This window comes from Pagrus pagrus (genome assembly GCF_965226575.1).
Source record: "Pagrus pagrus genome assembly, chromosome: 8".
Classification (NCBI taxonomy): domain Eukaryota; kingdom Metazoa; phylum Chordata; class Actinopteri; order Spariformes; family Sparidae; genus Pagrus; species Pagrus pagrus.
Window position 1 is genome coordinate 2,105,222 of NC_140192.1, and position 14,363 is coordinate 2,119,584.

The following is a 14,363-nucleotide window of genomic DNA, read 5'->3' on the forward strand; positions in this document are numbered from 1 at the left end:
AACTAAATAAAGACTTAAAAAGCCTCTTGGATTAGCTGAATACAGGCTGTTTTTCTGACATTATACTTTTTAGAGAAACGTGGTTGTCACAGAACAGCTGTGCTACAAACACATGATGATCTTATAGAAAATGATGCATTCAGTAAAGTAGTAGATTAGTGTCTGAACACTCGGATGAATGAAACAAATCTGAATTTTTCTGACCCTTCAGATGTGACAGAAGCGATGGTGGTGGCATCCTCGGGGCCACAGACTATTCAGAAGGCCCAGGGGGAGACAGTGAACCTTGGATGCACCTACACCCCCGGCCCCGAGGACAAAGGAGAGCTGGATATTGAGTGGTCCAACGTCAGCCCGGACATGACGCAGAAAGACAAACTGGTAGGTTTGAGGACAGACCAGATAAACATGTTAGAGAGGGGGGTTATCTTTTCCCCTCTTGGCTCTGTTGGTGGAAAAACCTGCTTTGACAAAGTGTCATCACTCACAGTCATCTCTGCATCTCAGATTTTATCGTTCACTGGAGGTCTGACGCACCGATACGGCGATCCCGGCGTCTCCAGGAGACTGAGGTTCACAGGGGACCCCAAGCTGGGCGATGCCTCCATCGCTATCACCGATGTGAGGGTCTCGGACACAGCAACGTACCTGTGTAAAGTCAAGAAGGCGCCGGGCGTTGACACAAGAAAACTCACTCTGGTGGTGATGGGTGAGGAAGACTTCCTTTCTACCGGTTATACCTGTTCATTTTCACAGCCTTCTCTTTCTTCTTTTAAAAGCTGCTCTCATCCACAAGGAATGTAGAGACTGTCTCTGCTCAGTCTCAGTCAGTGAACACACCCTTCTCTGCAGCCAAAATTGAGATTGTTCTCCTTTCACACCCTTTCACACCCTCTCCATGATGAACCAAAGCACTGAGGCATAACCTTAAAAATTGTTTTTGTTTATTTCCTTTCACTAGTTCCTCCTTCAGCGCCCAAGTGTTGGGTGGAGGGAGGTGAGGAGAAGGGTGGCCCGGTCTCCCTCCGCTGCAAATCCTCTCAGGGATCCACCCCTCTCAGCTATGTGTGGATGAGGGAGACTGGAGGTTCAATACCATCCACTGCAGTACAAGGTGAAGAAGCAGCTGGGCGGACAAAAAGGCTTTTCTATAATACATTCATGATGCTGTGTTTGTACTGAACGTTGTCTTCTTTCATTAAGACCCACAGACGGGGGAGCTTTTGATAAAGAACCACACAGACAGCAACATTGGAAGTTACGTTTGTGAGGCGAAAAACGCTGTCGGCAAAGCTCAGTGTAAATATGCACTGCATGCATATAACCGTAAGTCCACGATATTATCATCTCATTTTACTTTTACTAAGTATTTAACACTTTTGTGCCCTAAAGGAACCTTATATTTGCCAAATATTTGCTCTAGTCTGAGAGTCGTTACACCACATGTAAGCCTCTTAGAGCTGAAATTCATGACTACAAAGAATTAAAGCTGAGCCACGTCCTCTCCTTCAGCTACCAACAAGGCGGGTGTCATAGTTGGAGCGGTGATAGGTGCCCTCCTGCTGCTGCTGCTCCTCCTGCTTCTCATCTGGCTCCTCATCTGCTGCTGCCACAAGCGCAAATATCAGAAAGAGGTCGCCAATGAAATCAGGTATTGTTTCAGAGCTGGAGAGGATTTCCCACATCCATGAAATAAGCATGTGTTTGAGACGCGTGTGACTTGTTCCCTCAGGGAGGACGCCGTGGCCCCAGAGAGCAGACCCTCCAGCAGAAACACCAGTTTCCGTTCAGTGTTGGGCTACCGGACCCACCCCGGGGTGCAGTACAGCTCCGTGAGGAACAACCTGCCCGGTGCCAGGGCGTCAGGTCGCAGTGCCGTCTACACAGGGGGGAGTAACGGCACACCAGTGTCCACTCCTGTCGGGAACAAATCTGCTGCCCTCGAATATGACCATCAGTACGGTTACCCTGTGTAACTACAGCCAGAACGCCCGATAGTGTTTATTTTTTGTATAAAACTACGCCGTCTGAAGAAAATAAGACTCTTTGTAAAGCTAGAACAGGTGTTGGCAATGTACGTTTCTGTAAATCCACAGATATCCTTCAGTTTTATGTTGTGATTACGATCTGGTTCAGTTTAGGAAAGATGGTCACAACTGCACTCCACACCACAGAAGTGCAGTAAAGAAAACATTTCGATCCGACTTGGACCTTTTATCAGGTTAGATTGTTCAAACAGCTGACACAGTTTGGTCCAAGTGGAATCGAAACACCTTCATTAAACCTCTGTGGCACCGAGTGAGTGTACAGGTGTTACCTTCTTATCTATATCTTTATACCGACATGATGTGCATATAACCAGCCTCTTCTCCACCTGGTTGGGTTTAGGCACAAAAACCACTCGGTTATGTTCAGGAAAAGATCGTGTTTTGGCTCAGAATACGTGATTCTGTCGCCACAAGCACGGCTGCAAAACATCCTGACGCCTCGTAAAAAAAAATCAAGTGATTTCATGCTCACAAATGTTGAAACACCGCCTTGAACAGTGGTTTCTGGCTTGGCGGCTGTCACAACATAAAAGTCAGCTCATGTACGTGTAATGTAAACATGCTCACACGTGGTTTGCAGAAACATATAATCCCAACATTATATTCTGTTGCCTTGGCTGGTGAAGTTATGTGACAAATGGTGCAATAGATTATATTAAATGGGAGAATAATGGGAGTGCTGGTATTCGACACATAAAATCTCACCTCAGCCCAGGACACACAATGTACACCTGGCTGACTTTCATGATGCACTGTGGCACGACGACATCTCACAATTCAGTCATTATTACACTGATTATGCTTAAACTTTATTTAAAATGTAAATATCAAAAAAGTGTATTTTTATTGCTGCTTTTTTTTTCTAAGATGCAAGTCGCTCGATCAATGTGTGACTTTTCTAAAGTACGACGACAATTAAACATTTTTTAACTGAACGCTTCATCCTTTGACTCCATCCTTCTGAGCTGACAGTTGTTTTGCTCTATAAAAGCATCTTTGGTACGAGTACAAAGTGTTTTCTGTGTCTGGCCTACTTCAAAATAAAAGCCAACTCCTGTTTCACCAGGTAAATGCTTTTAATTTGAAGCTGCAGCTGTAGGAAATGTTTGCATTAGCAATAAATTAGCACAGCACTGTAAAAGATCGGTGCACCAGGTTAATCAGTGTTGTCACGAGCTTGTTGCTAAGCTTATTCGGGATGTCATGGCTTGTGGAGACTTGGATTAAACCGGATGAGCTGTATTTTTTTTTTTTTTTTTTTTTTTGGTTGTTTTCCATTTTAAAACACGTCTCCAAAAATGTTTTGTGGACTATGAAACTTCCCCTGACTTTCCATCAGCACGAGGGGAGGAGATGGTGACTCCATAAATCCGCTCCTTACATGTGCAGAACCTGCCTGAGAAAAATCATGTTTTTAAGTTTTCTTCAGTATCAAAGTGATCCAGTGATAGTCGTCTGCACGTCCACAGGTTCACTGCAAACAGGAACTACTAATAGATTCAGCAAAGTTTAAACCTAGTTTTGGAGAATTTTGATGCTGACTGAATTCACATTTTTTGGCTGTTCCTTTTAGATTTCCATATTAAAAAACAATATAAAGTGTTAATTAGTGAATTTAAGTGCTGGTAGATTATGTTAGCTTGTTTTTGTTTTCAGATTTTATGCTATGCTAGGCTAACCTGCCTCTTGATTCAGCCACATATTTACCATGAGAGTGGTATGGACCTTCACGTCATACTAAGGAGACCATGTTTCCCAAAACTTGAACTATTCCTTTAAGGAAACGTGTACTTCCACTGCAGTGTGGAAGCATCAGTTACTGATCCTCTAATTGAATGTGATGTATTTTAGCATCGTAATGGATTCACGTAATGCTGTTTGGACCTGCAGAATGATGTATAATTATATTAAAGCAGTCAATTAACTCGGAGAGGATCATTATGAGTTTTGAGCTGGTGCAAAACGAGGTGTTGAAATTCTGATCTGTGGATAAACACGGTCAGACAAACAATCTGTCTGTTTCATAGCCTGCTGATTATAGACGGGCTATTTTCAGGGCTGTTGGTGGATCAATACAAATTCAGATCTTTGGAGCTGCTCATGAGTCAGACGACTGGGAGACAGTGAAGTTGATTTTGCCTCTCGTCCTCTTTGTGTGTTTGCCTCCTGAAAGAATTTTCATTTGCCGACCAAAGCTGCAGTAAAACTGCCTTGTTTGTGTTTGTGTTTGTGTGTTGCTCCACTTTTATTTTGCAAAGCAGCCACTAAGCTAGTTATTAATCCAGCAGCTAGCGCTGTAACCGAGGCTGTAACCTGGAGCCGCCACTTTCAGATTCCAGAGTCAGCACTAAGCCCGCGGCCTCGACTCTCGCCTGTATCGGCCCGATCCCCTCTTCAAAAGGTGCATGTTGAATTAATAAGAGCTGGAAGAAGAAGTGGTGAGGGCTGACGGGGCCCTTGGTAATAAATCCTGCCAGGGGCCTCTCAGCACTAATCTGTGAAGGCATTTGTTTAGAAACTGTTTCACACTTTCAAATGATCAGAAATAAAACGCATCAGAATTACTTTCCATTTCAGACACGCTTCTCTCACTTTTAAATTAGTCTTTCTTGGAAATTTAACCAGCAGCACTTTAGTTTGCATTCCCCCCACCCCCAACCACCCAAAGCACACACACAGAGCACACACACACACACATGCACACACACACACTCATAAAACGTGTTTGCTGTGTGCCTCTGCAGTGTATCTTACTGGTTTGCTTCCAATAAGGACAAAAACTGACAACCTCTGTGCTCACGTCTCGTGTCTTTTTATCTGCTCTGTTCAGAGTTGTGAAGCAGGCGTCGTCCATCCGTCAGAGGAAACATTTCTCAGTGTACAAAATCAGTTTTCAGCGAGTCTGTCTGTCCCTCAATCTGTGCTTGAACTGTCGAAATAGATACAATAATTCATTACAAATAATTTCCTGGCAACATCGCCCAGAAACCCTGTTATCTCTACTTTTCATAATAAGTTTCATAGAGGGCAGAACTTCTAACAGGGTTAGTAATTATTTTTCTTTAAAAAAGAAGCAAAGGCTCTCAGTGCAGCGTCTTCTTTCACCCTCGGTTTCAAAGAGCTTTTTAATGTTATTGTGCAAAAAGGCGAAATCTGCCCTTGAAATTAGGTTGTTTGGTATAAAAGCAACGATTCATTAATGTGATTAACTGAACCAGGTTTAGGTGCCTTTCATTAAGAAGAACAGTGAGGAGGACCTTGGCAGATTGGATCGTTTGTACAGTGAGTGGATAGTGAGAGAAGTATTTAGAATTAAAACTGTAGTGTTATTTATCTGTCCAGAGGTTTGGAGGTATCAGCTGTGGAGATGTCGGCCTTCTCTTTAATATAATGTTCAACAAACTCAACAGCAATGTCCAGAAGTCATGACCCGGTTACTCAAGTAATCCACAGACCTTGTTGGGATCAGATTCATGTAGGAACTATTTTCTTTCCGTATCACCACTCAGAGGAAAGCGTGCTTCGACCCACAGTCCTGAAGCGTCAGTATTTGAAGCTTGTATTTTGGAATGAGACTCAAAAATCAACTTTCTCACAAATTGGACCTTTAACTTCTTACTTTAAGCCAAACCCTGATCTATTCCTGAACCTGTCGCATAACCCGAACCAAGTTGTGACTGAAAGCTGAAAAGATTCCTTTAATACCTGAAAACAGTCTAAAGACACTCATCACTCATAGATAACAGCCACCTTAACTGGGTTAAATGCAGAGGACCAGTTTCACTCCGTTGTACGCTGTATGCTTGTATGTGATAAAGATTTTTCTTCTGCAGTCTTAAAGGTGCTGAAGCATTAGCAGCAAAATGTAGTTAAAGTGCTAGAATGGCACTCAGTAGAGCGCCGCGGCCCAACAGTCCTCTTTAATTCAATCAAGTCTAATCCAGGATCCTGTTTATTACCGTATAGCATCTGACAGAAGACTTCCCTTTATGAAAATATATTTAAATCCACTAGATACTTCCTCAACGCTTTCAGGAAAACTTGCTCAAAGGGTTTTTTTACAAGGCAGACTATAGATTTTCAGGAACATGGATGTGAGAACAATACACACATTTTTTTAAAAACCACGCTCATCCGGGTGAAATGCCAAGTCTTTAGTTCACGGTGAGACGGAAAGAAAAGAGTTCCTACATGAAACTGCTCACGACTGTAGATTATCTTTCTAACCAGATCATGATTTCTGGAAAGAGACATTGCTGTTGAGTTTTTCAAACATTACAGTATATTAGAGAGAAGGCAGACGTCTCTACGGCTGATATCTCCAATACACCACAGGTACGAGGGAAAATATGTGACAGGAAAAAACTCAAGATACAAAATCCAAGGTGGACTGGAGCAGGAGTATACAGACCACAATCTCCTCTTAAAAGGAAAAATATGTATTTCTTATTTCGTTTGTTGTGCACTGCCCCTTTAAAAGTCTGTCTACAAAGTTGTCCTCCACGGCACAAACTACAGTGATAAGGTGTTGCATTAGCTCCTGAAGGTGATTCAAAGGTGATTTTGCTTTTCTTATCAGGTAAATAGGTGTGTGTGTGTGTGTGTGTGTGTGGTTTGGTGTAAATATGTGGCCGAGCGATTTGCATGCCGACTCCGGCTGTTGGTGGTCTGTGGATCAGCTGAGCTGTCGTGCCGCGCTGATGGACATACAGTAAAGTCACAGCGAGCACGTCTCCTGCACAGCCTGTTAATGCAAATACTCCATCAGCACTTCCTGTGGTCATAACTGATGCAAATCACACCTAAAGCTTCTGTATAAATCCCAGTCAAGGAACACTTAAATCCAAGGACTTCACCTTGCTGTGTGCCTCCTGCAGACGACTCCGGGCGAGGATTAATGCTCGGGATAAACACAAAACAAAACAAAAGATTCTTCAGCTGCAGCCACAGGTACCCACTCAGACAATATATTGTGACGACTAAGAAGATTCAGCGATGAAAGGCCTCATCAACCCATGGGAGCGTTGTTTGAAGTAGAAATGGAAGATGTGTCTGACTCTAATTGCTCTAACCTTGTTACCTCAGCTACGCCTCGCTTCATTGTGCATGCGGCCACACAAACTGTAGATTTCACATGTATTTCTAACCGTAATTGAAGAGTTTTAAATGAGCCACCCATTGTGAGGATTCAGAAGCTGAATGTGTGACTCTTTTCCTCAGGCTGCTCTGACAAACTGTGACTGAATCCATCCTGTGGCACAAACCAAGAAGCGTCTGGTTGGTGTGTGTGTGCCTTCCTGTCAGCTCTTTGAACACAGCAGAGACAAAACACTTCAAACCCCACACAGAAGATTATTCTCATCAGCCGCAGATGTTTTTGGGGTAAAGATCATTATGTACGGGGCCGTTAAATTCACGCTGTGGGTGATGACGGGCCTGTTGGCCGTCACCACCGTCTTCTTTAACGTCTACATCCTCCTGACGAGTCTGTGGAACTACAAGCAGAAGAAGCAGTGGAGTCCCAGCGAGACCATCATCGTGGCTCTGTCGCTGGCCGACGTGGCTCACCAGCTCGTCTGTTACTTATGGATGACCATGGACGAGGTGGACAGCGACTGCCACATCAACTACACGTCCTACACCGTCATCGTGCTGTTGATCTTCAGCCTCAAGTTCACCATCATGTGGGACACCAGCTTCCTCACGTTTTACTACAGCACCAAGCTGGTGAACACCCCCAACCACTGCTACTCTCAGATCCAGGCCACCATCCTCAAACACGTCACCTTGGCTGTGTTTCTCATCCCTCTCTGCGGCCTGGGAACCTGCATGCCGATGCTGGTGGTGTTCCACCACGACAACAACACGGTAGAGAACCAAGACTGTGGGGTTTTAATACCAGACACCCAACCCGGTAAGATCTACGAGGCCCTGTACCTGCTCCTCGCTGACGTTCTGCCAGGTGTGCTCATGATGAAATGCTGCATCTCCATCTCCGTCCACCTGGCCATCCACCTCCGCCACATGAAAGAAAGCACCAACGGAGCGCACCGGCCGAAGCTGGGCTCTCAGATGAGGGTGATCAAGATGTCTTTATCTCTGGTGGTCGTCTTCATCGTCTTCCTCGTGGTCGACCTGTACGTCCAGTACGAGATCGCCGTGCACCACGAGAACATAATCATGCTCACGTTCTTCTTCACGTCCATCTACACGACCGCCACCGCCATGGTGCTCATCTACGGGAAGAAGACTTTTTGGAAAGCTCTGATCCACGAGTATAACGTCTGCCTGGATGAATATCCGTGTTTGTCTTGTCTGAAGGTGCCAGAAAAAAAAGCTCAGCCCAGCACTCCTGCAGAAGTTAAAAACTGAGAAGCTAATTTGCTGCACAGCAGAGGTCTTTGTGCTGGAATCAATTGGTCATTGTCAGAACTTATTAAAAACTTGGACAAAACTTGTTCTTTTATCTTTAGTTTTAGCAATTTCAGTAATGACTGCTGTCCTCCTGAACACCATTTCTTATAATTTCATCTATTCGGCTGCGTTGAGCCTGCGCAGGGAGGGAAGTGTAGAGCTTTCCACAGATCACAGCAGCCAGGTAACCTCCTTTCCATCCAAGTCACAAGCTCATCAGACCGACTGTACCTACGAATTAATATTTCAGTGGGACAAATAATAGTCCGTCTGTAAAATAGATCCCAAAGCATGGTTGCCTGGACATGATGTAACTGGGAACCCATCTAAAAATGTTAAAAAATACATGTGACTGTGTTGAGAGTACAGAGCATATTAATAAAACAACAAAGTATGCACAACCTGGATTCTTTGCCTTCTTTCATTGCAGAGGTTTTTTTTTCCTCGGATAGTTTTAAGCTGCACACGGTGACAACAGCAGCTTGTGTGTAACTGGAAGGTTGCCCAGTCCAACTTCCTGTGCCAGTTTGGGGAGATAAAAATAAAGATGAAGGGGTGGAAAAACCGCTTAAAAATCCCCATCCTCTCCTGTGTGTCTGTTCGTTGGCCCTGAACGAGCGTGTGTGCGCTCGTACTCGACAGCTCCCAGGTGTCATCGTGTGTAAGTGTGGCTGTGTGTGTGTGTGGCTGCGTGTGTGTGTGTGTTTGTGGGTGTTTGTGGGTGTGAAGCTGGGCGTTCCTAAGAAGTGCACTCATGCCCGGTGAGCCCACCCCGAGTAAACAGAGGTTAGAAAAAAATCAGCAGACCTCTTTGCAACGCTCCATTAGTTCACACCCTCTGGCACCACCTAGTGAGGTTCAAAGCCCAGATACAATAGTGCAGCTAATCCCGCCACACACACACACACACACACACACACGGCTCGGGATCCCTCCAGCTGCTAAATGGACAAAGTAAGAAAGGCCATATCTGCCTTTGATGCAGAGTTAAGTCGTACCACGGCCTCGGCTTTTATCCCTCCTGTCCTCTCTCTGTTGGAGGAGTTTGGGTTGGAAAGTCAGGAGCAAAAGCTTAATGTTATAAAACACTATGCAAATCCATGTTATTCTTTATCTTTATACTGCTTTGTGTAAGAAGTGACAGCAGACGACATGTTTAGGGTCCAGGGAGGGAGAGTACGCAGGTGGAAAGATGCAGCTGGATCAGTGGTTTGTTCCTGAACCACGTTCTGATCCGGAGGTTCAGACTGGAGTGTGAACAATGTTGACTTTTAGTGTTTTCACGTGAGGAACTGAGTTAATTGAGCTGCAGCTGTGACGACTTGAGTGAATGACATTGAATGGTTTTGAAGACAGCGGCATCGTGTTTATAGTCGTGGGAAATGTGTGTTGTTCGGGAGATTGTGTCACGGTTTGGTGTGTAAGCAAATCCAGAACAACTGTAATTAATTGAGCCGTTTATTTATTTTTGATTCTGGCAGCTTCAGTCCTCCATAGCTCCGGAGACATTCAGCTAAATGTGTCAGTTGCGACGCTGCTCTCCCTGCATGGCTGAACATCACTTCACAGTTTAGTTGTAGCTCCTGAGACTCGCAGGCAGATTGATATCCTTCACTTCACCATCCGACAGGAAGGAACAGGCCGTTAGCAATCCAGATTAGCAAGACCAGCAGCCGCCACACAGCTCCCATAAACGTCTCACAAACTCCTCCCTGCAGACGCCCTCCCATCATCATCTTTAGCTCCTGCATCAGCTGCAGAGGCATCATTCTCTCTAACTGTATCTGAAATACATAAATCACCAGTTTGTTAGATGTTTTCAGCTCCAATGGGTCATTTTTCACGCTATCATCGGCCTCCAAATGACTGAGCGTCAGGTTAGCAGTGATCTGTATTCACTGTGTCGACACCATCGTAGTTAAGAGAGAAGAAAATAATCAATGTGAAAATAATGAGTTTCTTTTGATTGTTCTTTCAATCAGTCTTTATTTGTGTTCAGTCAACAACAACTTGTTCATAAAAAAAGATCATTATATATCTCTCGAGGCTGTTCGTATAAAATCTCTTTGATGCTTGTTAGGAAAATACATAAAAAAGTCGATCCCTTAAAAAGAAATGTAAAATCTAGAAATAAACTCGCGTACTGACACGATAAGTATCAATTCAATTTTTGATTATTTAAAAAAAAAGCTTACATGCATAGATTCAGCTCTCTGAAGGCACAAACTGTATTGCTACTTTTATAAAATTTGAACAGCGCACAGTAAAGCAGTGTGTTGAAATTAGATTCAATTTACGCATAAAAATAAACCGTCTCTGTTCACACTGAGTGTGCAAAACCGTGGAAATGTTAGGATTCAACCAAAAGCAATAATTTAAAATTCAATAATGAATAAAAAAAAAGAATAAACGACCAACACCTGAAATATAAAACTAAAGTGAACTTCAAAGGCATTTATGTTTGTACCATACAGCGTTTAGAGTTATTCAGAGGAGGAAGTTTGACGTTCTGGGAAGTTTTTGCTCGGTTGAGAAGATCGATCTCATTCTCATGTTGGTCGATATGTACCTGGAGCCAGCAGCCGGTTAGCTTAGCTTAGCATAAAGACTGGAAACCTCATGGACCTGCCAGCACATCTAAAGCTCACTGATGAACACATTCTCGTGTTTAGAAAAGCCAAAATGTAAAAATGAGCGCTGCTTTGCTCCGAGACTACAGATGGAAATCAGCTAGAAGTTAAACTTTTTCTCAGACTTTTGTGATACATTTTGTGCAGCGTCCCTGATTCAAATGAATTTAATAATCTGAGCAATTTGGTGTTTTATAGGGTTTTATTCAACAGAATATTTTTTGGCTGGAGAAAATGGTAAACGCCGCTTTTATCCAAAGGTTTTTTTTTTTGCCGCTGATTTCCCCGTGGTCAGAGGACGTCCTGTTCTGCGCTCACATAACCCTCCTTAAACCACAGATTGTTATTTTTTACACAAGGGGCAGTTCACCCAAAAATGAAATCCATGCATTATCTCTTCCCCCGCATGCTGATGGTGAAGTTTCATAGTCCACAAAACATTTCTGGTGTAACTGGTGTAATCCAGAAAAGAGAAGAGGTTATTTACACCTGTTTATAAGATGAAGTCTTCACCACAGCTGCTGAAGCGGGAGCACAAGCTCGAGCACTACGAGGGTGTGCATAACGTTTTTTATTACGTTGAGGAGTCTGGAATAAAAAGTCTCCAGCCGCTCCAGCTGTTGGCATGGCTGTGAGTAGATAATGAAGTGTAACAACTTGTTGTTTTAAGACGGTTTATAAATGTTGCCATTTATCAATTTTCCCTCAGAAATTTACTCCTTCCAGCCCAGAAACAGTCGGACAAATAACCACCTGTAAAACCACAAATTATTTAGATTATTAAATGTATTTAAATCTTAAAGTATTAGTCTAACAAATGAGAACACATGCTTTGTACCAGGCTCCTGGCTAATTTCCATCTGTAGTCCCCGGGCAGGAGAGGGGAAACGGCTCCAGGCGGCAGTCTTTTTAAATAATGTAATAATAAATGCAGCCATTTGATGTTTTTATCAGTTGTCTTTTTAGGTTTTGAAACTCGTCCCCAGCTGCTTCACTACTTCCACTTTACGCTGTTTTATTCCTTTAAGATTTCCATATGAAAGCAGACAAATTATAAAGTGTTAATTGAGAGACATAAGCTAGCTGCTCCCCTTGTTTTTCCAGTTTTTTATGCTAAGCTAACCCGCCTCTTGTGAAAGCCACATATTTTATCGCTCCGACACGAGAGTGCTTTGGATCTTTTGCATATTTTCCCCCAAAAAAGTCAAACTCTTCCTTTAAGGAAACACGTTCTTCCCCTGCAGTTCGGAGGCACCGGTTACAGTATTCAGTTCATCACAAACACCAAAACAAATATAATCTGCTGCACATTCAATAATGCCATCCAGTGTCTCGAAAAATATTGCGCTTTAGGAGAAAAATGTATTTTGATCATAATATTACTGAAGCACAAAATAACTAACATTTCCAACTAACAGTTACATTCTGTACATTTATTCCCTGCTCAAGTTTGATCAAGTCGACGTGAATCTAACGCAGCTTTGTTTCCATGTGAGGAAGCGTCGGTGTGGAATGGCGGTAAACATCTCGGCGGGAATAAAAATCATCCAGTGTCGCTCCAAACACATAAAAGCAACATATTACATTGCAGCATTGGTCATTCCTTTTTCCCTGCGAGTGATAAAATCTGTACAACACACTGACTTTTCTTCAAGAATAAAGCATCTGATCACTGTTTCATTACCTCTTACGTACCCAGAATCATATATACTCTTTCATCCTGCGCAGTAGTACCTCTGACAATAACCCCTCACATATTGTTCCTCACGGCTTAAATACAAAACAACAGCTACAACTTGAGAACAAAGGGCTGCTCGGAGTTATTCGTAGCTTGCATCAGAATTTTTTTTTTATCCCCCGCAGAAAAATGTCCCTCGTAGCTGGTGCCATATATGAAACTGTGCTCTCATCACAGCCAAATCAGAGAATTAGTGGAACAGTGTGTAGGTGTAGCCTTTAGTGGGGGCTGTGCTCGTACGAGGGGAACATCGACTTCCGCGTTTTCGGGGGCGGCGGCGGAGGCTTGCTCTCGATTTTCATCGGCAGCGGTGGAGTGAACTGTGGGGGGGAAGAGTTCACGTTAGGACTTCAAATAACAGAATAAAAACAGAATATTTTAACGTTTACACGTGGTTAAATATGCAGTAGTGAGGGGGTGCTGTTTGTACTGCGAGCAGACGTACCTCTGAAGGGAACCCGGGGTTGTCAATCTCGTGTGGGTGTTTCTTCGGAGGCATGGGTGGGGGGGTCCCTGGGGTGTCAACGGTATTGAAATCATAGTCACTGAGAAGCGATGAATAACCTGCCACAGGAGAGAGAGGAGAGGCGTGTCAGTATGTATGTGTGTGTGTGTGTGTGTGTGTGTGACCTGATTTGGGGCTGTAGACCAGAATGTGCTTACGCGAGGTGAGCAGGCATGATTCTCCTCCTCGACTGTGGTTTAAGAGGAAATAAAGTGGTGACATGCCGTGCCGTGTGTTTGTCAGACTACTTACTGGAGCTGCGTGGTGTGCGAGGTGTGTGCGGAGAGGCAGGTAGCGGGCTGAGGGGGTTCGACAGGCTGAGCTGGGATGAAACACCCTGGAACAGGGAGAGGGTGAGCCGTCGGTCTCCCAGCTGTAAACTCTTGGGTCTCTGCTGCTTCTCAGGAGGAGTCTGGATGAAAAACAAAGAAACAGGCTTCCATGTTAAACAGTCATGCATAATGGAGCTTCTCCCAATTCACCACTGAGCAACAGAAAGTTAATGTTAGGACGACGAGCTCGTGTGAACAGCTTATATGATCACCTGGATGAGGATGTTACACACACACAGTCATATAGTAAAAGTTAAAGTATCTGATATTAAATGTACTCAAGTATCAAAAGTTCCCATGAAGTCAAAACTGATGTTTAAGTGTATTAATCACATTCGTCTTGCTCTACATCTCAGCGATACGCCAGAATCCGGTCCAACGATGGCAAAAACAAGTTTTGTAGGAATTTCAGTTTGTATTTTTCTGTAAAACCTTAAAAAATCATGTTTGAGACTCATTCTGCGCTCAGGATGAGTCATCAACATCAGAGTGTTTCTGGAGGCCAGCTCTGACGGATTACTAACCAAAAACAACTTTATAACTTTATGTTCTGATTTGGGTGAAAGTGGAAGTTCTGATTTTCCCTCTGAAGTCGACTCTGGACAGAAAGCTTCACTCTGAGCTGAAGTATCTGCTCACTGCTGCTAACGCCTCCTGACCGGGTCCGTACGCAGCCAGTTTCCTGATGGACAGATA

The 14,363-nt window shown here is 43.7% G+C and overlaps 2 protein-coding genes across 6 annotated transcripts in view; one reads left to right on the forward strand and one right to left on the reverse strand.

The window, feature by feature from the left end:
• vsig8b (V-set and immunoglobulin domain containing 8b) overlaps positions 1 to 8,828 on the forward strand; it is a 28,407-nt gene extending 19,579 nt beyond the window's left edge. For 3 of the 4 annotated variants that reach the window (XM_084360367.1, XM_084360369.1, XM_084360368.1), the window contains 6 exons: positions 212 to 381; positions 508 to 709; positions 962 to 1,114; positions 1,204 to 1,326; positions 1,513 to 1,651; positions 1,733 to 2,983. In XM_084360367.1, the coding sequence (XP_084216493.1) occupies positions 212 to 381; positions 508 to 709; positions 962 to 1,114; positions 1,204 to 1,326; positions 1,513 to 1,651; positions 1,733 to 1,976 (1,031 nt within the window). In that variant the 3' untranslated portion in view covers positions 1,977 to 2,983. Of the gene's footprint in view, positions 1 to 211; positions 382 to 507; positions 710 to 961; positions 1,115 to 1,203; positions 1,327 to 1,512; positions 1,652 to 1,732; positions 2,984 to 7,268 lie in introns of those variants that run through there. The other variant, XM_084360370.1, reaches the window with a different exon arrangement.
• A 1,594-nt stretch (positions 8,829 to 10,422) lies between these two features.
• The window catches only part of dock5 (dedicator of cytokinesis 5), a 48,592-nt gene continuing 44,651 nt past the window's right edge, over positions 10,423 to 14,363 (reverse strand). For both annotated transcript variants that reach the window (XM_084360715.1, XM_084360714.1), the window contains exons 49-51: positions 13,588 to 13,747; positions 13,276 to 13,394; positions 10,423 to 13,150 (exon numbers count right to left, since the gene is read on the reverse strand). In XM_084360715.1, the coding sequence (XP_084216841.1) occupies positions 13,049 to 13,150; positions 13,276 to 13,394; positions 13,588 to 13,747 (381 nt within the window). In that variant the 3' untranslated portion in view covers positions 10,423 to 13,048. The remainder of the gene's footprint in view (positions 13,151 to 13,275; positions 13,395 to 13,587; positions 13,748 to 14,363) is intronic.